The 24,936-nt window shown below is 35.3% G+C and overlaps 1 protein-coding gene across 1 annotated transcript in view; it reads left to right on the top strand.

Annotated features, from left to right (window-relative positions):
• Positions 1 to 3,102, top strand: part of CDH19 (cadherin 19) — an 80,403-nt gene extending 77,301 nt beyond the window's left edge. Inside the window, exon 13 of the mRNA XM_027118721.1 lies at positions 1,816 to 3,102. Within this exon, the coding sequence (XP_026974522.1) occupies positions 1,816 to 2,306 (491 nt within the window). The 3' untranslated portion in view covers positions 2,307 to 3,102. The remainder of the gene's footprint in view (positions 1 to 1,815) is intronic.
• Positions 3,103 to 24,936: the final 21,834 nt, after the last annotated feature.

Genomic DNA, 24,936 nt, shown 5'->3' with positions numbered 1-24,936 from the left:
AGCTACATAGCTAGATATCAGAAACAAGAAGTAGTAAAAACAGTACAATGTTTGCAGGATGCAAGTACTAAGTTACTCACTGGTACAGAGCTAAACCTAGTCCCGAAACCCTGCAAGTAAATACCAAGGGCAGCCTCACAGTCAAGGGCACGAGTAAGTCTGAGAAGGTGGGAAATCAGGGTAAACCAGTAGTCAGCAGTTTCCTGTGAAAGTTTCAAGAATACGCTCTTCAATTTTCATAGATTGAAAAATTATTTATTAGATTCCTTTCTATTTCAACCATATACCTCTGCTGTATTAAAGTACAGTGCCAGGATTCAAACACGATGGCCTTATTTCAAGAACACTATTTCAATTTCTTTAAATGTAAAATTTATATAAAATATATTCTAATGTATTTCTCTTTGTGATAATATTAATAACATTACTTCCTGTTTCAATTCTTATAGATGAAATGCTGAACAGCTACATAAGATCCAAGATTGTGTAAGGATTGGCTATCCATGAAACACACACAAACACACACATATACACACGCACTTTTCTTTAAAATTTAAAAATTTAAAAAGACATTCTGAAATTGTTCTATTTCTACACAATGCTAAAATTATCTTATATAATTGATCGATGTGGACATACCAGTGTTATGATTCAGAAACCTGATAGGTTTGGAATTTCTGAAATTAATATGGTATAACAAAGCACGGATTCTGAACCAACTTTCTGGTTTTGAATGCCAGCTTTTTGTTTCCTAGCTGTGTGACTCTGGGTGTGTGACTTAATCTCTCTGCACTTCAGTTTCCTTATCTTTAATAGAGAATTATAATAAAATACGGGTATCATAACTAATCAATGAATAAATGTAAAGCTTTCAGAAAAATGACTGGTACATACTTTGTAGTCAATAAATATTAACTTAGAAAATAATTATGCCACAGAATTTGTCTCAATGGCGAAAAACAAATCAGTTCTGTGTGCTTAACTTCCACTAACATGGATCATTGGTTACTGAGATTGGCAGATGCATATAGATTCTGCTTTGTTCCGTTTTCAATATATAAGAAAAATATAAAATTTTTAATCTTAAATTGATCATCATAAACAATTCACTATATATATATATATATATTTTTTTTTTTTTTTTTTTTTTGCGGTACACGGGCCTCTCACCGCCGCGACCTCTCCCGTCGCGGAGCACAGGCTCCGGACGCGCAGGCCTAGTGGCCACGGCTCACGGGCCCAGCTGCTCCGTGGCACGCGGGATCCTCCCGGACCGGGGCACGAACCCGCGCCCCCTGCACCAGCAGGTGGACTCTCAACCACTGCGCCACCAGGGAAGCCCAATTCACTATATTTTTATGATGTTTTTCTACTTTAAACCATCAGCCAGAAAGATTGTTATACTTCCTTGTCATTCTGCAAGTCCCTTCAGTAAATTTTCAATAGCAAATATATCTTTTTGTCTTATAATCAGAAAATCGAAGCTTATGTCTTGAGCTTGTAACAGAAGCAAGAATTATATAGTTTATTATAAATAACAATATTTAACAATATCTTATATATTATGACATAATATTTATTAAATAGTACATTATATTTTTATGTATAATATATAATATAAAATATTGTAACATACAATATTTAATAATGTGTTTAGTATAAATATATAACATACTAATATATGATATTTATTATATATTATATATTTATTATATAATAGTAATATTATTGGTAATATGAAGCATATGTATTTATAATATATAATATTGTATTATATTTGTGTTAATTAATGTTCTTGTATGCTCTCTTTGACAGGGTTTATTTTTTTGAACCTAGGTCTGAAACAACGAAGGAAACAGACTCTATTTCCTGAGAAAGGTGAAGATTTCAGAGAGAATATATTCAGATATGATGATGAAGGTGGCGGAGAGGAGGATACAGAGGCATTTGACATAGTGGAGCTGCAGGGTGGCACAGTCATGCGGGAACGCAAGACTCGGAGAGCCAGCAGGGTAGAGATTCGGAGCCTGTACAGGCAGTCTTTGCAGGTTGGCCCAGATAGTGCTGTATTCAGGAAATTCATTCTAGAAAAGCTCGAAGAGGCTAACACTGATCCCTGTGCCCCTCCTTTTGACTCCCTCCAGACCTATGCTTTTGAGGGGACAGGGTCCTTAGCTGGATCCCTGAGCTCTTTAGGGTCAGCAGTCTGTGATCAGGATGAAAACTATGATTACCTTAATGAATTGGGACCTCGCTTTAAAAGATTAGCATGCATGTTTGGTTCGGCTATGCAGTCAAATAATTAGGGCTTTTTTATTAATAAATTTTTTTAAATGCTAATGTGTATTTGGGCAAACTGGTAGTCTCTTGGTAAAGAGTTGTATACTCCGGTTCTTGGGAAAAAGGAAAAGACCCAATTTATAATGTTTTCTGATATTCTTGGGGTAAGTATCCCATGGTTATTTCAAGCTACCCATCCATTGTCACTGACTGCAGGTATGGGGAAGTGAAGCTAACAGTCAGCTCTCGGGTGCCAAGGCAGGCCAGCTCTAGTGTGCCCCTGAAATACTCCTCTGACATTTTTCCAATACCATCCAATACAAATTCTCAAAATTTTTGAAAATTTAATGTGAAAAGGGCCCTGATCTAGATTGTCTTAATATTATTTCATTTATCCATTTTTAAAATCTTACAAAGTAAGAGTGAAGAGTTTATGTGTGTTAAGCTCCCGATACTCTACAGAGATAAACACCTAGGAGAATCTCGGTGGTTATATACATCTTTTAAAAACTGTTTCTTTTCTATGAATAAGCAAGCTTCTGACTGAGAGTCTATGATTCATTCTAGTTTGATATTTTAAAAATGTCATCAAGACCACATTTTAAAACTGATTTCAAATTTAGACAGATGCTTTGTATCTGTTAATTACTCAAAGATATAGTGTAAATTTGTATTCTCTTTGATATTACAGCTTTATATAAAAAAAGGGACATAGACTTTGTTTAGGAGATTTTCATATGTTATTTTCTTATGTATCCAAAATACATCTTTATCATGTCACAATACTATGATAAAACACATATCAACATTTACTGAACATTAAATTTGAACTTTAAGAAAATGGTAGAAAGTGTGAAATTTTTTTAATTTTAGTTTTTCATTTCTAATTTTATTGCTACTAAAAATAATATAAATGAAAGGAGTACTGGATTCAAACTGGAGTTATTATTCATCCTAAATGTTATGATCAGCTGCCCTGCTCTTACCACGCATAAAATAAAACATGATAAAATTCTCAGCATTTCCTTTTTTATTAAGAGATTAGACTATAACTGATTCTTCTGTGTCATTTTTTTTATTATAAAATATAAAATTAGGTACAATAGTTACTTTTATGGTAACATTATGAAGGAAGTATGCTAAGCTGCTGGACATAAAGCTTTAAGGTAACATTAGATAGTAAGATAATAAAACACTTTAATTTTAATCAACCTTGTAAGAATGATTCTCAATTATTCTATCCAAATCAAAGTGGAATTCAAAATTCACAGGTTGAACAGAAAGAAAGTAGTGAATACTGTGTCCTCAAAATAGCTTTATCTGTTCATTTTTTATTAATAGCATGTGAAACTGAACTGAACCAAATTGACCATATATGTTCTAATCAAGTACTTCAAATAATTTTGAGCTAAAGTTGGACTAGTTCAATAGCTACAATATATTTTTTCTCTGTACTTTAAGACAATACCATCCATACCATGTAATAGAAGAGAATTTTTTCATCAGTATCAATCAGGTACCATTATGTCAGCAACACAGATATCACCATTTTGCAAAAGCCTGAGAAAATCAGACTTGAAATACAACAATTTAGGAAGATATTAAATGTAGTAGAGAGGACATAAGCTGTAGTAACTCCTGGTATATTCACATCGTTATTTACTTAGGGAAAAGTAGGAACAGTAAACAAAACAAAATTCAAAAATAAAGTAAAAACTTGCAGGTAAAAAAATGTATGGGTTGAGAGAACATTTATATTCCTATCATATGGATATAAAAATTGAAAGAGTATAGTTAGGGAAATTTTCATGAATTATTCCATGAATGGCTGTACCCTGTATTTAGAAAATAGTGCTATATAATCTTGGTTGAACTGGAATGTATGATAAACAGCAGATGAAGCAATCCATGGAAAATAGATTAGAAAAAAAGAAATAGGGTCTTCGGAGGCCTGCAGTTAGTTCAGTCATGAATGAAAGCCTTATAAACAACTTATCAACTTGGATGAACACCTTATAAAAATGCAGTATCTGCATCACTAAGTTTAGTGTTTGAGTCCAGTGGCACTAAGAAGATGTGTTAAAATAAATTCTGGTTTAGTTAATGATAGGATTGTCAATCATAGGGTACATAGGAAAAGAGATTCAGGGCTGGATACCTATTTGCTAGTCTAGAAAGTGTCCTTTTAAACTATATCAAGAAAATACTATCTGATTCTAGTAGAGAAGTTGCAATTTTCTAGAAGTTATATTTGGTAATATTTCAATAACTATTTTAACCTTTTTTTCTAGTCACATAGCTGTTGCAAGAACACAGCTGTATCCTAAGCTAAAGACATGACATTAAGGTCTCATTTTTGTTAATTTTAATAAAGGTAAATCAATGCGAGGATATTTATGAAATAGCACAGCTTTGCATTAATACCTGCACTACTTAAACAGCACCCTTCATTAACTTACAGGTTTATGTGTAAGTCTTAAGTTACTAGTGGTTGAAACAGGAAAATATTGAAATCCTTTATAGGGATCAGAAAATGTTAGCAATAATAGTTGTTCACTAAGCACATAGCTTGAGCCTATCAGATCTGAGTTTGAATTAGTTCACTTTTATTTAAATAAATGTGTGAACTTTATCGAACTGTCTAATCTTTCTGTATCTGAGGTTGTGATCGGTAAAACGAGGTCCAATGTATGTATTTCACACAATTGTTGTGAAGAATAAGTAAAACAGGAAGCACACGTAGTACCAGACAAAACGCAAGAGTTCAATAAATATCAGCCCAGCATCGTAACAGCTGACCTTATTCTGCTGGAATGCACAGATCCCTTTCTTTTCTAGCACTGAGTGATCCCAAGGGCTTCACAGCGCATTTGAAATATAAATCAGTTTTCTGACCTGACATACAAGGTCATGTATTATCCTGTGTCTGCTTATCTCTGTGTGCTCTGACCTCTTCTAATGCCATGCTCTAGGCCTGAAGCAATCTTCCTCCAAACATTTCTATTTTTCATTCCCTCACTTCATTCAAGTCCGTGATCAATTGCAACTTCCTCAGAAAGGCCTACCGGACCACTCTCTCCCACTGTGTCCCTTGCTCTGCCTTTCTTTGCATCAAATCACTCAGCTACTTTGTAGCAAGTACATTATATATATGTTACTTGTTATTGCCTTTATCCTTTATTAGAATGTAAACTCTAATTGGGCAAGGGGTTGTCAGACTTTTTCATTTGTTCTTGTCTAAAATTGTTTCTAGCACATGGTATGTGACCAATAAATATTTCTTAAATGAATGTAATAATGAATCCCAATCTATTTTACTTGGTCCTGTATAGAAGCTGTATTGACATTGTTGAATATTAATGTGAAATTAATGTATTTTTCTAACCAGGTTAGCACTGGGTAGTTCTGGGTTACAATAAGATTTTTCAAAATCTTTCTAGAAATTATATGAATTTGGTATTTTAACTTGTTTGTACTTATTGATATCATTTCCTGCTGTGGGGAAAGGTAATAATGTTATACTGTTTAGTCAAAACACATCCTTTGATGATTGCTGTAGAAGTTCTCATATGAATAAGTTCCCATGAAGTGTGATGAATAGGAAAGCATTTGCGATGCATGAGAATTCTATGCTTCATGTTTTAGAATACAACTTGGTAACAAATGCATTGTTAAGCTCACAGGGCTACACAAAACATACAAGGTAGCTTCATGTTCTTTTATATGATATAAATAGGCATTAGATATCAAGTACATTAAAAGCTGGAAATAAATGTAGAAAAGGATTATGTGACTTTTACATATCCAATTACGTCTGTCTTATATATCTATGTACCCCTCCAACCATCCTCCCATCCACATATCCATCTATCAACTATCTCCTTTCTACTATCTATCCCCTCTTCCAGGAAACTATAATTTCACAATTACATTAGAGACTAGCATCTCAATCACAGATTAGATCCTTGAGACACGTTAGTATTTCTTGCTGTCTTTTTTTCCTAGAGAGCTCTAAGGATGGGAAGCTGCCTGATATGAAATGACAGGGAAACAGAGAGGGCTAAAACTGGGAAAAATGCAGTTCCTAGCCTTTGGCAAGGCAAAACTGCATGAATTTCCCATAGGTTAAGTGGTTCCAGGTGTAGAAATTTTGCACAGAATGTAGAAGCTGTAAGGGAGCTTAAATCAGTCATCCAAAGACTGTGTCACACAGGCTAAGGAAAAACAGGGACCTCTGGTCCTTAAAATGTCTCCAAATACCCAATGCATGAGCTCCAGAATAGAGTGCCAGCAGTCAGATGCCTGTCATCACACAGAACTTTGGCTGTGAAATTATGATAGAGCCAGCCTTGTTTATATGCCCTTTATCTCTCATCTCTCCATACCCACCCAGAAACCAGAGGTCCAGATGCAGCAGAGTAAGTGGAACAGGGAGAGAGACAACCACCTTGGCCAAAGTGGGCATAAGAAAGATCAAGTCAAGTGTTTCTTAAAAACGGAATAAAATGAAACATTTTCATGATGTTTCTTTCAAGTTACAAACTAATCGATAAAGTGGATACATTAACATATCAAATCAATTTGGCATTTCATATAGTTTGAATAATTTAAATTTCACCTTACTAATAGAAAACATTAGCAAAATACAAAAAAGTAAATATAATTTATAGTGTTCTTAGGACATTTGAAAGCCTGTTACAATAGTTTTTACAACTTTATTTCATGCTATTTCTTTGTGCTTATTCATTTTAATAGTTAAAATGTGATATGTTCTTTTGGCTTCTGCAGTGCTAAGTGGTTTATCTCAGCTAGAAATAAGGCTGGACATGGAAATGACCATATATTCATGATTACATAGAGGTACAAATCTATAGAATATTTTGTCCTAGGAAAGGGAATAGAGATTATATATGGGATTCATCTGTACAACAGGGATATTAAGGATATATAAGTCATCATATCATTGGAGGAATGAACTGAAATAATACATATAAATAATTAACTGGGCTTAATGTATAGCAAACATGACATTTTTACCTGTTGTGATTCTTAAAATAATAATTATTATAATTATATTAAGTTTAACTTTAGTAATGCTCATAGACTTATCTCCTTACTCTTGAAATATTATGGCCAAAAAGAAAATGAAGTGGAAATGGGCAAAGATGGCTAAAAGGTACAAACTTCCAGTTATAAAATAAATAAATCCTGGGGATGTAAGGTACAGTGCGCTGACTGTGGTTAATAATACAAAAAAAATGGAGAGAAGAAAATGAATTAATTCAGGACAATAATTAACTTGCTGTTACTTCCTGCCTGCACACCTTCACCCTTCCAGGGTAATGTGCCATTATTACCAAAGGAAAAAATTAATTGCTCAAGTTATACATTATGTATGAGATGTTCTGATTGAAAGTCGCTCCTCTGTGACATTTATTTGGAAAAAGACCTGCTAAGTTAAGTAGTAACAACGTTTGCTGGCAACTTTTTCTAGGTATAAATATTTTAGAAACAAACAAAAACTATCAAAAAAGAAAGGGTTGGTTTTGCTCACTTTTGTAACTAATGGAGAAATGAAGTTATTTCTATGCTTTATTAGAACTACATGGAAAACGTGAAGTTCACATGCTAATGGCTCCAAGAGAAAGCTTTCATACCAGTTGTAATATCTAAGGTCTGATACCCACAGTTCTAATTTTATGTTAAGAATTTAAAATTAAATTACAAAGCAGATTGTTCTCAGCAACTCTGAAGATACAAAATGAAAAGCTGCACTTTGGCTTCTATCTACATTCCCCTGTCCTTTCTCATTTTAAAAACAAAAAATTAAGGACCTGTTGCCATATGTTCTCTGATGAGTACATTTTTATCATCTCCTTTTCTTCTATCCAATCTTAGGACTCAGGCAACTTCTAGGCAATTATCCAGCTCATACTGCCACCTCAATTTTCAGAAACTCCTTTCTTATCCCAGATGACCTCCGTATTATTCCTCTATGGAGCTAATTAACTAATTTTAACTCTCTTTAAAACTTAAAACATACCTGCACATGACAAATTCAATTTACATAGAATTTCATCTGATCAATTGAAAATGTTTTAAGTTTTAGCGATTATATAAATAAAATTAGAAGTTGATAAATCATATGGTATATTTATTCATACTACCTTACCATTATCACACATTATTAAAATAATTTGTCCCAATAACATAGTTTTTAAGAGCAAAAATTTCTCCCACTTTATAAAATAGTCTACAGTCATGTTACTTTATTTTTTTACATAAATGCTTGAAAATGAAATCTGTACCAAAGGACATACTAGCAAAAAGTGTGAACTGTGAAAATCCTACGTATTTCTCACACTTGTGTTCACCCATCCGCCATAAGTAAATAACAAACATCAAAGATTTTATCCACTAGAATCATCTACTGAGCATCTCCAAGTTGAGTACTGCATAATGAACCCTGATTGGAATCCTAACAAATGCTATATCTGCATCCTCGCTGGAAAAATTATGGTGAGGAACAAGTGGAGGTGGAGTGAGAGACTGTGACCAGGGTGACAGCTGGCGCTAAGGTGAGATTTGGTGTTGAATTCAGCTCCCCTCTGTGCTTTGCAAAGGAGTCACTGCCTCTTACTGCTCTTCATTCAATTACGCTACTGGCCCCAAACAGGAAAGTATTAATGATGAGATTTGTATTCTTTCAGATGTTTCTGAATATGTCAAAGCTGTTCCTTTACACAGACATAGAGAATGGACTTGAGGACACAGGGAGGGGAAGGGTAAGCTGGGATGAAGTGAGAGAGTGGCATGGACATATATACACTACCAAACGTAAAATAGCTAGCTAGTGGGAAGCAGCCGCATAGCACAGGGAGATCAGCTGGGTGCTTTGTGACCACCTAGAGGGGTGGGATAGGGAGGGTGGGAGGGAGGGAGACGCAAAAGGGAGGAGATATGGGGATATATGTATATGTATAGCTGATTCACTTTGTTATAAAGCAGAAACTAACACACCATTGTAAAGCAATTATACTCCAATAAAGATGTGAAAAAAGAAAATAAATAAAGCTGTTCCTTTAAATCTCTCTCACTTATTTTTTCTTTTTTTTTTTAATGCAGTTGCATTTCCAGGTGTTATTCTAAGTGTTGTTCTAAGTGTTATTTAAACACTTATTTAAATAAGAAATTTAAGAATTTCTTAAATTTAAGAATTAAATTTTCATAATTTATTTTTCATAATTTAATCTTATTTATTTAAGAAAAGTACTGATGTTACTCCTAGCATACTAATAAGGAAACTGGGACAAAGAAAGACTGAGCAATTTGCCTGAAGTCATACATGTAATACGTGATGATAATTTAAACCCAGGCAAGTTAGTTCTAGATTCCAGGCTTTCACCCATCATACCATACCGGCTTCTAATTTGCATCACCTCCTTATGTTATTAATGTAGGGGCTTTATTCATTTGGTTACCAGTGATTTTTTTTGTTACTTTAGTTGTTATGGTAGCATATAAATTATATATACATATAGATAGGATAAAGAGTTGATTAGTATTCTTTTTTCAAAACATACTGAGCTATTTTTATATTATTATTACTGAAACTGTTTCTATCAAAATGAAGTGCTGAACATTTTACTTTTCCCATTATTATTACATACCATTCCTTATTGCTACTAATCAACCATAGAAATGACACCCTCAAAACATATTTGAGAACAGAAAGATTGATTATTTAAGGATACTCAAATTATTGTTATATTAGATAATGGCATAAAAATCCAGTATATTAATTTACTTAATATGACTTATATTTTTCCCTCTCCTTAGTAATAATCCCCCCATAAAGGGAATAAAATAAATACTTGTGTATATGTTGTCATGAATAGCAAATAAATAATGAGCAAAAGAAAGAAAGAAGATTAGGCAAGAATATGAAAAAAACACTAAATTCACATTGGGAATTCAGAGCAACTACCATTCATTTACATTGCTTTTGTCACGTCCCTCTGCTTCTTTCTTTGCTGTTTTTTTTTTTCTATTTGAGCATTTTCTGTATCTTAGAATGCGCTTGATTTATTTTTCATAATTTAATCCTCAATCAGAGACAAGGATTAGCTATTTTTAAGCAATGACTTTTGAGATTCATAGAAACAGAGAACTGAACATCAAGACTCGCAGGATTGTTGAATTATTCTGATGTGGTTGGGTAGCACAAAGTAAGCTTTCGTAAATAAACACAGATGATTCCATGATGTATTTTTCAGCAATGATCTGTGCCTTAGGAATAAAAGCATGATAATAAGCCTGACATGTTCCTTTAGCTTTCCTCTACTGATATCAGAGTTCATGGTCTGAATCATATTAAAGAATGTAGTACTCTTTGAATAAGGGAGACAGCAATTGACCAAGAAACCACCTGAAATACCAAGATAATAGCCACCATCACTACTGAGCACCAGGTCATCTATTGGTTTCGCCAGCACACATCTTCTTCACTCAGGATGAAAACAAAATAGAAGTTTCTATTTCGTCCACAGTAATGTGTGATTGTATATTGGGATATATGGTCATCATATAAAATTAACACACTGGGAAGCATATCAATCAACTGATTTTTTGCACATCTGAATTGTAATTGTTTTTATTTTTGATCTTTCTACATACATACTCAAATATGGTCTTTATTCATTTATCTATTTATTTATCTATCTATTTATTTTTGGCTGCGCTGGGTCTTTGTTGCTGTGCGCAGGCTTTCTCTAGTCGTGGCGAGCGGGGTCTACTCTTCGTTGTGGTGCACGGGCTTCTCATTGCAGTGGCTTCTGTTGTTGTGGAGCACGGGCTCTAGGTGTGCGGGCTTCAGTAGTTGTGGCACGTGGGCTCAGTAATTGTGGCACGTGGGCTCAGTAGTTGTGGCTCGCGGGCTTAGTTGCTCTGCGGCATGTGGGATCTTCCCAGACCAGGGCTCAAACCCGTGTCCCCTGCATTAGCAGGCAGATTCTTAACCACTGCGCCACCAGGGAAGCCCTCTGGTCTTAATTTTTAAGGTGGTCAACACAGAATGATACAAGTCAATTTAATTTGACTTTAAAAATTTCAAGTTTTTAACTTGAAATTCTTTGTTTAAACTTAAACTTTCGGGCCAAAAACCATGCAAATCTTTAATATAATAAACCTGGAAAGGATGAAAACAAGAAAGAGAATAACTCAGGAGCCACATACCTAGAGCCATTTGCAAAGGAAATGTATTCAACTGACTATTCTCCATGCTCTCTTTCTACTCTCCATGTGGAAAGAATGTAACCTAAAATCCTTCCTCTTAATATTTGTAGAGTGAATATTAAAACATGGTGGGCAGTTATTAGCATTGAATCATTACTGTGTTCCTAACCAAGTAATTAAAATGCCTTGTTACTATTGATGAAATGAAGCTTGACTCTGATCTGGGAAAGGCAAGGTAGACAAGACACCCATAAAATCTGCCCCTGCAGGGGGTGCATTCTACCCATTTTTACTTAGAGAGAAGACTATGGGCCCTTCTGTATTTTGTGTCAAAGCAAACATTACCATTATCAGCTCAGAGTAAGAGAATATAACTGAATATGTATGAGGAAGTAGCACCAACCCACACAGAATTTTATATTACATTAAAATCCTGAATTTCTTATGGTTTTCATCCTTTAAAAAATTTTTGGTTTGCAACATTAATAAAAACGACTAGATTTATTAAAATGTATAGATAACTAGAACTGAAAGTCATAGCTGAAGCTTTTAGGAATGAGTCATCGTATTGTATTTAACATTCCAGATTGCAGAAGGGTTTCTGCCCTTGTAAATCATTTGCTACCTTATAACGTATTCTTTTTTCTAATTAAATTGGTTGCACAAAGCTTATGGAACCTTGGGATTTGAACTCAAATGCCTTGTGGGGTCAGACCTATTCACTTCCAAGCTGACTCTTGCTTTGCCACACGGCTTACACTTCCAAAAGCCAAATGCTACTTTTTTGTGGCATGTTAGCTACTCTTTGAGGAAGGTTTCAGCCCATATTTTCCCTTCCCTAATCACTTCCGTTGATTTTCATACTGTATATAACATTAAGTTAATCAGCGTATTCCATTATGACCTCTAATTGCTTTTCTGAAAGGTAGAATAGTTAAATGTATTAAATATGTTCAACATGGCACCTTTCCCACTGAGAGACTGGGAATCTCAACATCACACCTTTGTAAAGCAGTTCAAGATGCCTCTCTTCTTCCAGACAGTTCCTTTCTTCAAGCAGAAATTATCTGAGATGTGGCTTACAATTAGCTTTTGACTTAACACATTGCCCCAGATGAGAGAGGATCAGAATAACAATGAGTTTTTAAATATCATACCCGTACTGCTTCGCATTGGTAATAAAAGAGTCAAGCAATTTGGTTTGGAACACTCAAGTATTTAGTAGATATTCTTTGAGGAAATATAATGTGAGTAAACATTGTTAATCTTTTCAAAAGTTAAATTTCATACAGTTAAACCACTGTTAAACTACTTGTAAGACACAATGTCCTTAAAGTGTCCTTCACCTACTAAAAGTAGCAAGAAAAGTTGAAAATGCAAATTTTAGACGATATTTTGTTACTTAAGCAATTATTTTCTTCAAAAGATCCATTTGAATAATACTATTAAATATCTTTAAAATGTGATAGCTATGTGATCCTATATTGTTGCATTTTTTAAGATGATTTGGTTCTAGTTATACTAAGTACCTATAGAGTTGTGCAATGAAAAATACCATTATGTATATATAACAACTCATAGTAACATATATCATAAGAGGCAGAAGTCACATCATAAGATAGTGAGAATCTATTCTGCTATGTTCTCATCCCCGGTTCTTTCTAAGGACATGTAGCATATTTACTATTTATTCAATTTTCCCTTTAAAACCCCAATCAATAAATACTTACTGAGCACCGATTACATGGCAAGCACTTTAGTAGATGCTGAGAAAATCAAAGAGAATACTACAAGGTCTCTTAATACCCAAAATATACTCTAAATGAGAGACAGGTGTGCAACGATACATTTCTCATAATCCCAAAGCTAGCAGTGCCCAGTAGGGGATAGGGCAGAGAGGTGTGGTGAGAAAACACTCCATAAGCTGGTGATATTTGAGCTGGGTTTGAAGAAGTTTGATAAGGAGATGGTTGTTCACGTGATTTTTGTGGATACAATACTGTACCTCATACACATTTACCTACCACACAGTGGAATTTCTTTAGATGTTAGACAGAACCTTCTGGTGACACCGTTTAGCTTGCAGGTACATAAGAATTACCTCAAAGCTAGGCTTGCCCCAAATATACAAGTAGTGAATGCCAGTTTTTGTGCAAATGCAGACAGCTAGGTAGAGGGCATAACCATGCATAGAGAAACTCTTAGGGGCACCATTCATTTACAATCAGTGTTGCAATAGGATTTGACTCATGAGGCAACTCTGGCCACAAATGTCTCTCTCCCAAGAAAATTGTGAATATACTTTATTTTTCAAACAATTCTAGATTTACGTTTGTTATGTTGCATTTTACATTTACATTTGTGTTGATAGTACAGACTACTCGTATACCACATACCCAGTCTCCCCAGTATCAACACTCTACATGAGTATAGTACACTTATTACAATTAATGAACCAAGAATGATATATTATTATTAAATAAAGTCCACAATTTATTAAAATTTCCTTAGCTATTAACTAATGTCTCCTTTGTTCCAGGGTCCTATTCAGGATACAACACACTTTGTTTTCACTGCTCCTTAGGCCCCTCTTGGCTGTGACAGTTTCTCAGGCTTTCACTGTTTCTGATGAACCTGACTGTTTTGAATATCTCTGGTCAGGAATTTTGTTGAACGTCCCTCTAATTTAATTTGACTAATGACTTCCTAGTGTTTCGACTGGGGTTGTGTGTTTTGGGGGGCAGATCACTGAGGTGCCATTTTAATCGTACCAGATCAAGGACACACTTTCCACATGATTTGTTGTTGCTGTTGTTGGCTTTGCCTGGTTGGGGTAGCATCTGTCACTTTTCTCCACAGTTAAGTTACTCTTTTTTTCTCCCTTTTCAAACTATATTTTTGGAAGCAAGTGCCTATGTACAGCCCACATCTAGGACATGGGGGATTATGCTTCCCCTCATTGAGGGCAGAGTAAGTGCATACTTTTAGAGATTCTTATGCATGGGAGACAGGTCTCCTGATTATGTATTCACTCAGTTATTTATATCAGTATATACTCATGGATATTTACTTTATATTTTGGGTTATTATCCAATATTACTTTATTTTGTTGCTCAGATTGTTCCAGCTTTGGCCATTAGGAATTCTTATATTTGGATTTTGTGTCATTTTGACACCCCCCCCCCATGACTCTGTGTATGTGTATATGTCTGTGCGTAGCACTTTCTTACTTTCTGGCACAATAAGATGTTCTAGGTTTATTTTGTATATTTCCTGCTTCACTCCCAGAAGCAGCCATTTCTCCAATGAGCTCTGGGAACTTCTACTGGTGAATGATGTTAGAAACCAAGATTTGGGCAATAAGAGTGTTTATTGCTACTCGGGTACTGGTTTTTCTTTTTTTTTTATTCTTCCTCCTTTTAGGCTCTCAGCCGTAAAAGCAGGGAAATATACATGTGTTTACTGTCATGTGTAGATACACATATCTTAATCATATCATAAATATTTCCATATGCAACCATCTGCATCTGTATTAAGCAAAACCTGAGCTTATACTTATGTTTCCAACACTAATCCATTAGCTAATGGGTCATTCTAGCCTTCTACACTTGCTATTATCTAGACTATGCTCCAACAGTGAGAAACGTGGTTTCTAATATCTGCCATCCATTTACTTAATTATTCAATTCTAATATACATCTTTAGCAGTATCAGAATTGTTAACAAGTATCCCTTTGGGATGAAACTTTGTGTTTATTCAGCTGTGTTTAGATGGAGTATTCTATAAATGTCAATTCGATTGAACGACAATGTTGGTCAGGTAATTATATTATTACTGATTTTCTGCGTGCTTGAACTGTCAGTTACTAAAAGAGGGTGTTGAAGTGTCAAAGAATGGATTTGTTTATGTATCCTTTAGTTCTTTAAGTTTTTGCCTCATGTTGGTGCTCTTTTGTTAGATGCATACACATTAAGGACCGTTATCTGTTATATTTTCACGGACAATTGACTATATCTATTCCTATGTCTATGTCTATAATCTATATAATATCCCTCTTTATACCTGATACTTTTCTCTGTCCTGAAGTCTACTTTTTCTGAAATTTATATACAGATTCGAGGTTTTTTAAAAATTAATATTTACATGGTACATTTTTCTCATCCCTTTACTTTTATTTGACTTTTTACATTTAAAGTGCATTTCATATACCCAGCTCATAGTGGGTTATTTTTATATCCACTCTTACAATCTCTTTTTTTTTAATGATTATACCATTCATATTTAAAGTGATTACATGTATATATCTTCAAATTCGTCCTTCTGTTTGTCTCCTTACATGGAGTCCTTGGGTTGCGGTTATTTCATTTATAATCCATTCTTATTTACTGGAGCTCTGATGAGGCGGTAATAATGTGGGGGGGGGAGGGGAAGCATTCTATAACATTATGATTAAATCTCAGCTTATGATTAGTTCTCTTAGTGGCCCTCTGTCCCAATGCTGTGACCTTCACAAGTATTTCTTTCTTCCCCCCACCGCTTACGTAAGGCAGAACGGTAGTGGGAGCTAGACTTAGATAAATGCCCTTGTCTCTAGGTGGGTTTGTCTCTGGAAAGGTCTGTTTCCCTGGAGGGTAGGCCACGGCGATAACCCTGTTCTACAGGTCTACCAAGAATATTCGGGGCGTATTTTCACAAAGATTATTTTTCTTTCCCCACTGCCAGAAACACAAGGAAACTTTCTTTGTTACCTTCTCTTTCCTTCCTTCTTTCTTTTCTTCTCTCCTTTCTCCCTTCTCCATTTTCTTTCCTGTTTGTTTTGGGGGACCTGGGGCTCTTTTTCATAAAAGCTGCTGGAATTCCAGAGGGGAAATCCACCAAAGACTGCAGCTTTTAGGAGTTTCTCACACTCGCGCTAGACCACACTCAGTCCCCAGCAATTTGTTCAAACTACCAGTTAATGGGTCCAGGAGCTGAGACTGACTGGATTCACCTGTCTTTCCAAAGTTCAGCCTGGCAGTCTTCCAATAATAAGCTGCAATATCAGTTATCTGACGGGTTTAAGAAAAGTCAGTGAATTTCAGTTTGTTCAGCTTTTGCTGTTATTATTGTAAGAATGGGAGTGACGTCTTCCAAGCTCTTTATCTGTCGTTGCTTGTGCCAGAAATCTCTCGTCAAAATTTAAGCAAGGCAGAAGGAAAACATGAAGATAGAGCCCACCAGCTGGGGCAACGCAGAGGGGAGCACAAAGGTGACACTATCTGGAAAGAAGAAAAAAAAAAAGACTACGCCGGGCTTCCCTGGTGGCGCAGTGGTTGACAGTCCGCCTGCTGATGCAGGGGACGCGGGTTTGTACCTCAGTCCGGGAAGATCCCACGTGCCGCGGAGCGGCTGGGCCCGTGAGCATGCGCGTCCGGAGCATGCGCTTCCGGAGCCTGTGCTCCGCAATGGGAGCATGCGCGTCCGGAGCCTGTGCTCCGCAATGGGAGAGGCCGCAACAGTGAGAGGACCGCGTACCGCAAAACAAACAAAACAAACATAAAAAAAGACTACGCCCACCAGTCTCTGTCCCTGGAGTTTATCTCAGCAGCCGCTGACGCTCAGACCAACGCCTTAAGGTTAGCAAACTGGCTTCCTTCATATAAAGTTTTGGTGCTTTTCAAAGTGCTGCTTCTGTGCTGGGCCTTGGGGTAAGCCTTTTAGGAGCGGTTTCTCAGTTCGCTGCCGGGTATTGTGGTCGCGAGCCTCGAGCCATGTTGCTTTTCAAAGTTGGATGTTTTGGGGGTTCATCTTTCAGGTGTCTCAGTGGGTGCCCAGCCAGATGAGCAGGTCGGGTGCTCAGTGTGGAGTTAGAACCATTCGCTTCTCTGGGAGAAGCTACGGTTTTGAATTCTCTCTTTGTTGTGGGTTGCGTTCTTCCTACTGTTTTGTTGTAATTTGAAATTGTTTGTGGCCCTTGTGAATCCCAGGTAGTGGTCAGCAAGTCTTTCTTTAAAAGCTCAGGTAGTAAATAATTTAGCTTTGCCGTGCATATAGTCTTTATTGCAACTTTTCAGTGTTTGATTTTATAGTATAAAGCAGCCACAGACGATACATAAATTAATGGCACGGCTAAGTTCCAATAAAACATTATTTGTAATATCAGGCAGCAGGCTCACAGGCCATAGTTTTCTAACCCTTGTTTTAAGGTATTCTTTGGAAATCCAATACACTTATAGCTATATGTTAGTACTTCAGTGCTTTAAATAATGATTGTTTTTTCAATGTCCTAAAGGTTAAACAACCTGGTGTGGAATTTGCCTGGATTATGAAGAACAGCCTTTATGTAGATTCTGTCAGATGTCAGCAAGCAGTTAAAATTTCCTACTTCAGTTTATTCATGTGAAAAGTCAAATATAGTAATATCTCTATGAGAGAGGAGGCTAGAATTGAGGAAAACAAATTAAATGGTCATAACTTCCCTATGCCTATTACAGTTCTTTGTAGGAATTCACTAAACACACCTGCTTTATTTACCTGGCCTGTTTTTGAAGGTCAAATTAGAAAATGTATTTGAAAATATATAGTAAATGTTATGATACTTGATACTTAAAGGTTATTGTAATTACGAATAGTAAACATATTCTGTTCTTTATAGCCAGGTAAATATTATCTAAGCTTCTAATTGGACATATTCCAGTGATTGATACACTATCCAATCAATTAACCAATTGAACAGCAATTACTTTTCTATCTGGTTCTTTGACCCCTTAAAGGATATGCTTCTGTAGCACAGGTTTTTTCGTTTGGCTCTGCTTTAACCTGCATGGTTCAAAGAAGATTGTATGACTTTGAAATAACCTAGATTTTCAGCATATGACTCTACAATTCATCCATAACTTCTCCCAGTGCAGCCATTTCTTTGAATGGACACTTTTCCCAAGGTGATTATCATATACAGTACTTCTTATAAGATACAGATCTCGTTTAAGTAGTGGCCATCCCTGTCATTTCTTTAAAGCAAAAGCCTGTAGATTATTTTTTTCTTATATAATTTAACAGAGAAGTGGGTTTAATATTTTACTTAAGAATTATGGAAACTCCTCTAAAACATGAATGTATCAGAATGGAACTACAGTATCTTTATGGGCATTTTGTTCTGAAATATAGTCCAATGTGGATCAGCCTTCTTGATTTCAAAATTAATATAAGTGGAGCATATTCTGAAATAGTTTTAAAGCACTCTCTCCATCCACATTCACTTTTTGAGAAACTTGTAAATGCATAGAGAAGTACATTTAGAAAAGGAATTAAATGCAAGTCACTTTATTTGCAAAGTCCCAGAGTGACACTTTATAGGACATAGGAAGATGGAGTGGTCACTTATCTTTTTATCTCTAGTTAGCTTAGATTTAAAAATTCTTGTCTGATACTTCTTTCTGAATTGATCCTAATTTATCATGTCAAAAAGTGATCTCTTTAATAATCGCAGGGCATAGTACAGAACTGACGGCTTAATAGGTCATCAATGAAATAATAAATTAGGCTCTTAAGAAAGGTATAAATTATCCTTCCTTACAAAATTGACTTATCCAGAAAGGCAAATAGTTAAAGCTGGGCTGGGAGAGATGATTGCTTTTTGGGGTCACAGGTGCTTCCTATTTCAAGTTAATAAGAACTAAATGAAATGCCACAGCCTGCATGCTGCTGTGCATCTATATTGCATGAATTTACACCAACTTTATTTCTATATATTCTTATGTCAAACATGGGAAAAAGTACCAAGCAGGTGAAAGATCTCCTGTGACTTCTTAAAAGTTAAATATTTGGATTTGATAAATGTCAAAATAAACTTAGGTAGTAGACTGGCTAAAATCACAAAGGAAGGAGAATTTTCAACAGTATACAATTTATTCTTTTAATCTCTCAACTTTACTGAATCTGAGAATATGATAAAATGTCTTCTATTTTTTAATTGAAGTCTTGGACAAACATTTTGAAAGCTTAAATTTCAGCGTCGATCTACAAAAGATTATTAGTATTGTACCTTAAGGTATCAATTCTGGTGAGATACTCTCATTAACATGTGTATGTCTTCTAAAAACACTATTACAGATTTTGCATTATTCAGAGGTATCAGTAAAATATCATAAGAAACACTTTCAAGTTTGTTGTTAAAATACAGATGCATTATTTTCTGACTCTATATCCTAATCTTGTAATTGCAAAGCATAATTTATAGGACTGAGTATGTACCTATTGAAGCTTGATTATTATCACTCTAGGTAAGTCAAAAAGTAATTGAAGGAATTAAATGCATAAGAATTATTGGAAGATTTGATTTACAAAAGTCTAGGAGAACCTTTCCTAGGAAAGGTTTTAGGAAATCAAAGAGTAATCAAACTAGCAGGAAAATGCCAATGATCACAGATGCCTATAGCACAGGACAGGAAATTTGTAGGAAAAAAATATTAAAGCCTGAGGAGTTGCAATATATTGCTCCCTCAGAAGCCCATGTGTCCTGCCCTCCTGCCCACCACGACTGGAATAATTGCCTTTAGTTTTCTCTTTCACTTTCCAGATCTCACAAACTACATCTTATCAGTAGAGTTAAAACCAAAATAAAGCAGACTGGGAGGGAGGTTCAGCCCATTTCTCACATCAGGCACAGTTTGGCCAGAATCAGACAGAAAAATAGAAACCTCTCTTTCCCGCAGATAGGTATTTAATACAATAAATGATATCCTTAAAATTCTGTTAGAATACTGGAGAAGTCAAGGCCTGGAGAGTTATTACTAACTCTTAATTTCAGTCTTAGATTTTAGAAAATCAGTTTTGCAGAAATACAAGGAAACTTTAGACAATAATAGGAACTGCCTATAACAGCAGACAGGGAAATTTTCAGGGGAGCACCCGCAGAGCCACATAAGTTCATGTCTGCCAAAACACAGGCTTATGCCTGAAACCACTGCAGGAGAAACAGTGGTTTCTGCTTCTTTTCTGCCTTCCAAACTGGCTTTGATTTTTTTCTTTTCAAAGTTTCTCATTGGTAACCTCAACCAGAAATTTGCTCGCAATGTTTCCTGTCCATAATTCAGCAAGGACCAGAAGATGATGGGGATGATTGTTAGTTGAAATATGTTGATTTCCCCATTTCTTACTCACCCATATCCAAACCCTCATCAAGTTCTGGTGATTCTATTGAATACTTGTTATACAGATCTCAAATGTATTCACTTATCTCCATGTTTATTCTTATCCTCCTGTTACATGCCATCATTCTTTCTCACCTGGACTATTGCAACAGTTCTTAACTGGTCTGTAAATACTTCTAATAAGAATTCATCTACCTCAAATGTGCTCAGCTGGCAGAGTCATTGTTCTAAAATGTTTATTGCATTATGTCACACCACTACTTAAACTAGTTCATGTCTTACTTTGCATATAAAATAAAATCAAACTCCTTAAAATAGTGCCAGTAATAATAACTAACATTTGTTATATATTTACCACATGCCATATTTGCTATGTGATAGTGACAAGACAGATGTATTGGTTTTTTTAACAATTTTAAAAAATAAATTTATTTATTTAATTTTTGGCTGCATTAGGTCTTCCTTGCTGCACGCAGGCTTTCTCTAGTTGGGGAGAGCTGGGGTTATTCTTCGTTGGGGTGCGCGGGCTTCTCATTGCGGTGGCTTCTCTTGCTGAGGAGCCGGGGCTCTAGGCGCGCGGGCTTCTGTAGTTGTGGTGTGCAGGCTCTAGAGCGCAGCCTCAGTAGTTGTGGTGCACGGGCTTAGTTGCTCCACAGTGTGTGGGATCTTCCCGGACCAGGGCTCGAACCCGTGTCCCCTGAATTGGCAGGTGGATTCTTAACCACTGCACCACCAGGGAAGCCCCAGATGTATTTTTGAGCATGAGAAATGAGGCTAGTTTGGACTGAGATGTCATATAAGTGTAAAATACACATAGCTTTTCAAAGGCAATGTGAACACAAAGAATATATAATATCATTAATAATATTATATTGATTTCATGTTGAAATACTATAGTGAATGTGTTGGTTTAAGTGAAATATGGTATTAAAATCAACATAACAACCTTATTTTTACTTTTTAAAATGTAGCTACTAGAAAATTAAGTTTACATGTTTACCCTTCATTTCTTACTTGCAATGTACTTCTACTGGCAAGTGCTGGACCAACGTGTCCCCAGAAATGTTAGTTCAGTTAGGTTCTTGCTTTGCATTCAATTCTCCTAAGTTCAGACATTTGCTGGAGGCGGTTTTCCCAGTGGTCCACAGCCCAGTCTAACCTGTGATTCTAAGGAGTCTGTAGAGGGACTCAAAAACTAGTTTTTCTTTTCTTTTTTTTTAATTTAATTTTTCTAGAGAGTGTGTTGGTATGTTTTCACATCAAAGGTTAACTACCTCCAATCAACTAAAGTCTCACGGTCAAAAATAACTTGATGTCAAAGTGTATTATATTCATTCCATGTCAATAAGGGATATAAATATATGTTCTGCACTCAGAACATATATTTTAATTATTATTATTCGTTTAAACCAGATTTTGTAACTACTACCTTTCTATTTCTTGGTAATTTTTAGATAAATATTTTTTTCTAAATTTTAAAAATAAAAATGTATTTACTCGTTCGCACTAGAAGCACATTTCTGGGGCTTTATCTGAAAGAGGTAAATGTACAGTATAAAAAGATATGAATGTATATAAAGGATATATGTTGAGATTATTTCCAGATTTTATGCATTGCTATATTCTCCATTCTACCTATGTGGTATGACACTGTACCACTGTGTAACTTGTCATTATTTTTTCCACTACACACATTCATCACAGTCAATACATACTCATTAAAATATGCACAGTATGGATGTGCAATTTTTTATTCAACATTACATCTTATATCTTTTGTTTTTCCTTGCTGTCCCTGATGATTAATTTTGTGTATGACCTTGACTATGCTATGTTGATCAATAGTTTTGTCAAAAACTAGACTAAGATGTTGCTGTGAAGATATTTTCCAGATGTGATTAACATTTAAATCAGTAGAGTCTGAGTAAAGCAGCTTACCTTCAGTGACATGGGTCAAACTCATCCAATCAGTTGAAGGTCTTAAGGACAAAAATTGAGGTTACCCAGAGAAGGGATCTGGACTCAAGTTTGTAACATCAACTGTGACCTGAATTTCTAGCCTGCCAGACTGTCCTACAGATTTTGGACTTGTCAAAACCCAAGTTCCTTAAAGTATATATTTGTCTGTCTGTCTGTCTATCTATCTATCTATCTATCTATCTATCTATCTATCTATCATCTATCTATCTATCATCTATCTATCATTCTAACTATCATCTTCTATTGGTTCTATTTCTCTGGCGAACCTTGACTAATACAATGTTCTTTGTAATTTCAAATGTACTTCTTAGTTCCTTGAGGTGGGGCATGATGCAAAATTACGGAATAAAAGCAGAGCTAGCTCATGAAAGATTTATGTTATATTGAAAACTTCGGGGCAGTTCCTCTACAGTTGCAGTAAGGTACGATGAAAGAATTTTCATCATTATATTTAGCTTTTAGAACTATCATTTCAACTGTAATATAGAAAAGGTGCTGCCTTTTTATAGGTAGATATCTGGAAATGAGTTAGTTTGAGAATCTCTTAGGAAAAAGTTGATGGTGTTCATCACAGGAAGGCTGGTGGTTTCAGAAAACAAGATGTCTAAATACCCTTTTTTTTTACTTAGGAAACAAGTATTTATGGTGATAGGATTCAGGGTATGATCCTGAGAGTGGGTAGGTAAAGGGGAGAGGATGAATCATCTGTATTAGGATTTTAGATATCAATAATGAAGATACGATTTGGGTAGAGAGAAAGATGGATAAATAGGGGATAATGAACAGAAAATTGGTATACAACACTGACAGAAAGAGTGAGAGGTACATAAAGCAAATTTCTACTCTACCAATGAACCTGGTGTAAGGGCAACGTGAGAGATAATAAGTAGCCTACTTTATAGGAGACACTTAGGCAGAAGTCAGATAGGAAAGCATTTCTTAACACTTTGATAACAGAGTTGATTCTTCTATGAAACAGAGATTAAAAGGAGACTGTGGACTCTATTGATGTTTCAAATATTCCACATCTTGGGTCATTATCATGGATAACATGGATGTGAATTTTGAAATTGGCTCTGAATAAATGTTGGGTAAATGAATAAACGCATGAACTTCCACACATTTATCTCTTTTACTCTAATAATTTAGATTTATTCCTTTTAATCTAAAATTTCATGAAGTGGTCTCAATGATACTTGAAAATTCCTTCTATATTTTATTAAGCATAACTGTTGTACACATAACTGAAAGCATTTGGAAACAGTCTGACTCTGGGAACCCTCTAAAAGTGGTACCCAGTTCGTACAGCAGCAATATTGGATATTCATATTTAAATTGGGATTTCAATTTGAAGTTCGAATTTTATCACAAGCATGAAAGGAAGATTAATGAAAATTTCCTGAATTATTTAGAAGGGTTCAAGGATCCTTCATAACCTGATATAGTGTGGATACTCAAATGATTTACAATAGCAAATAGTTGCTCACGCTTGCAGCGAAATGGAAAAATGCCGCAGTTAAACCATGGAGTTGATCTTTAAAATGTCTCACATTCAAACCCTTTATGCATGCGAATCGCAATTTTAATCATATAAAATGAATTCCGTAAAATACAAAGTGAACAAACATATTTCTTAATTCCAATAAGAAGCATTATAACACGATGGAAATTAAAATTACTTTCTAGGGAACACTCTCGCGCCTCATAGGCTGAGTATGAAACCAGCTGAGCTGTTTCCAGCTTCAGCAGGTCTGAGCCTCTCTGTGGCTTGTTTTCTCATAGGTAGAATGGAGCTAATAATAAACCTACAACCATTTAGTGACTTAATGTATGTTAAGCAATTCAGACAGTTCCTGGGAAAAATAGTGTTTTATGAGCATTAGTTATTTGATGTAGTTTTGAAAATGAATTATGCTTAAATGCACCTATATTATTACCTTATCTGTATATGTTATTTGATTGCTGTGCGTAAGAAACTATACACCACAGATTTATTCAATGGTGGTGTTTATTTCATAAACCTGATCAGATTAATTTATCTAAATAAAAATAGAGGGTAAGAACTTGAAAGCACACTGTTTTTCCCTTTTTATTTTTAATTTTATTTGAAATATAGTTGATTTACTATATCATATTAATTTCAGTTGTATAGCATAGTAATTCAGTATTTTTACAGATTATACTCCATTCAAAGTTATTGCAAGATAATGGCTATAATTCCCTGTGCTAACAATTTATCCTTGTTGCTTACCTATTTTATACATAGTAGTTTGTATCTCTTAATCCCATACCCCTAACTTGCCCCTTCCT

This window comes from Aethalodelphis obliquidens, unplaced genomic scaffold, assembly GCF_003676395.1.
Source record: "Aethalodelphis obliquidens isolate GAN/ISIS:26980383/991018 unplaced genomic scaffold, ASM367639v1 scaffold19, whole genome shotgun sequence".
Lineage (NCBI taxonomy): Eukaryota > Metazoa > Chordata > Mammalia > Artiodactyla > Delphinidae > Aethalodelphis > Aethalodelphis obliquidens.
Note: the sequence above shows the minus strand (reverse complement) of the source record. Positions and strands in the feature narration are given on the sequence as shown.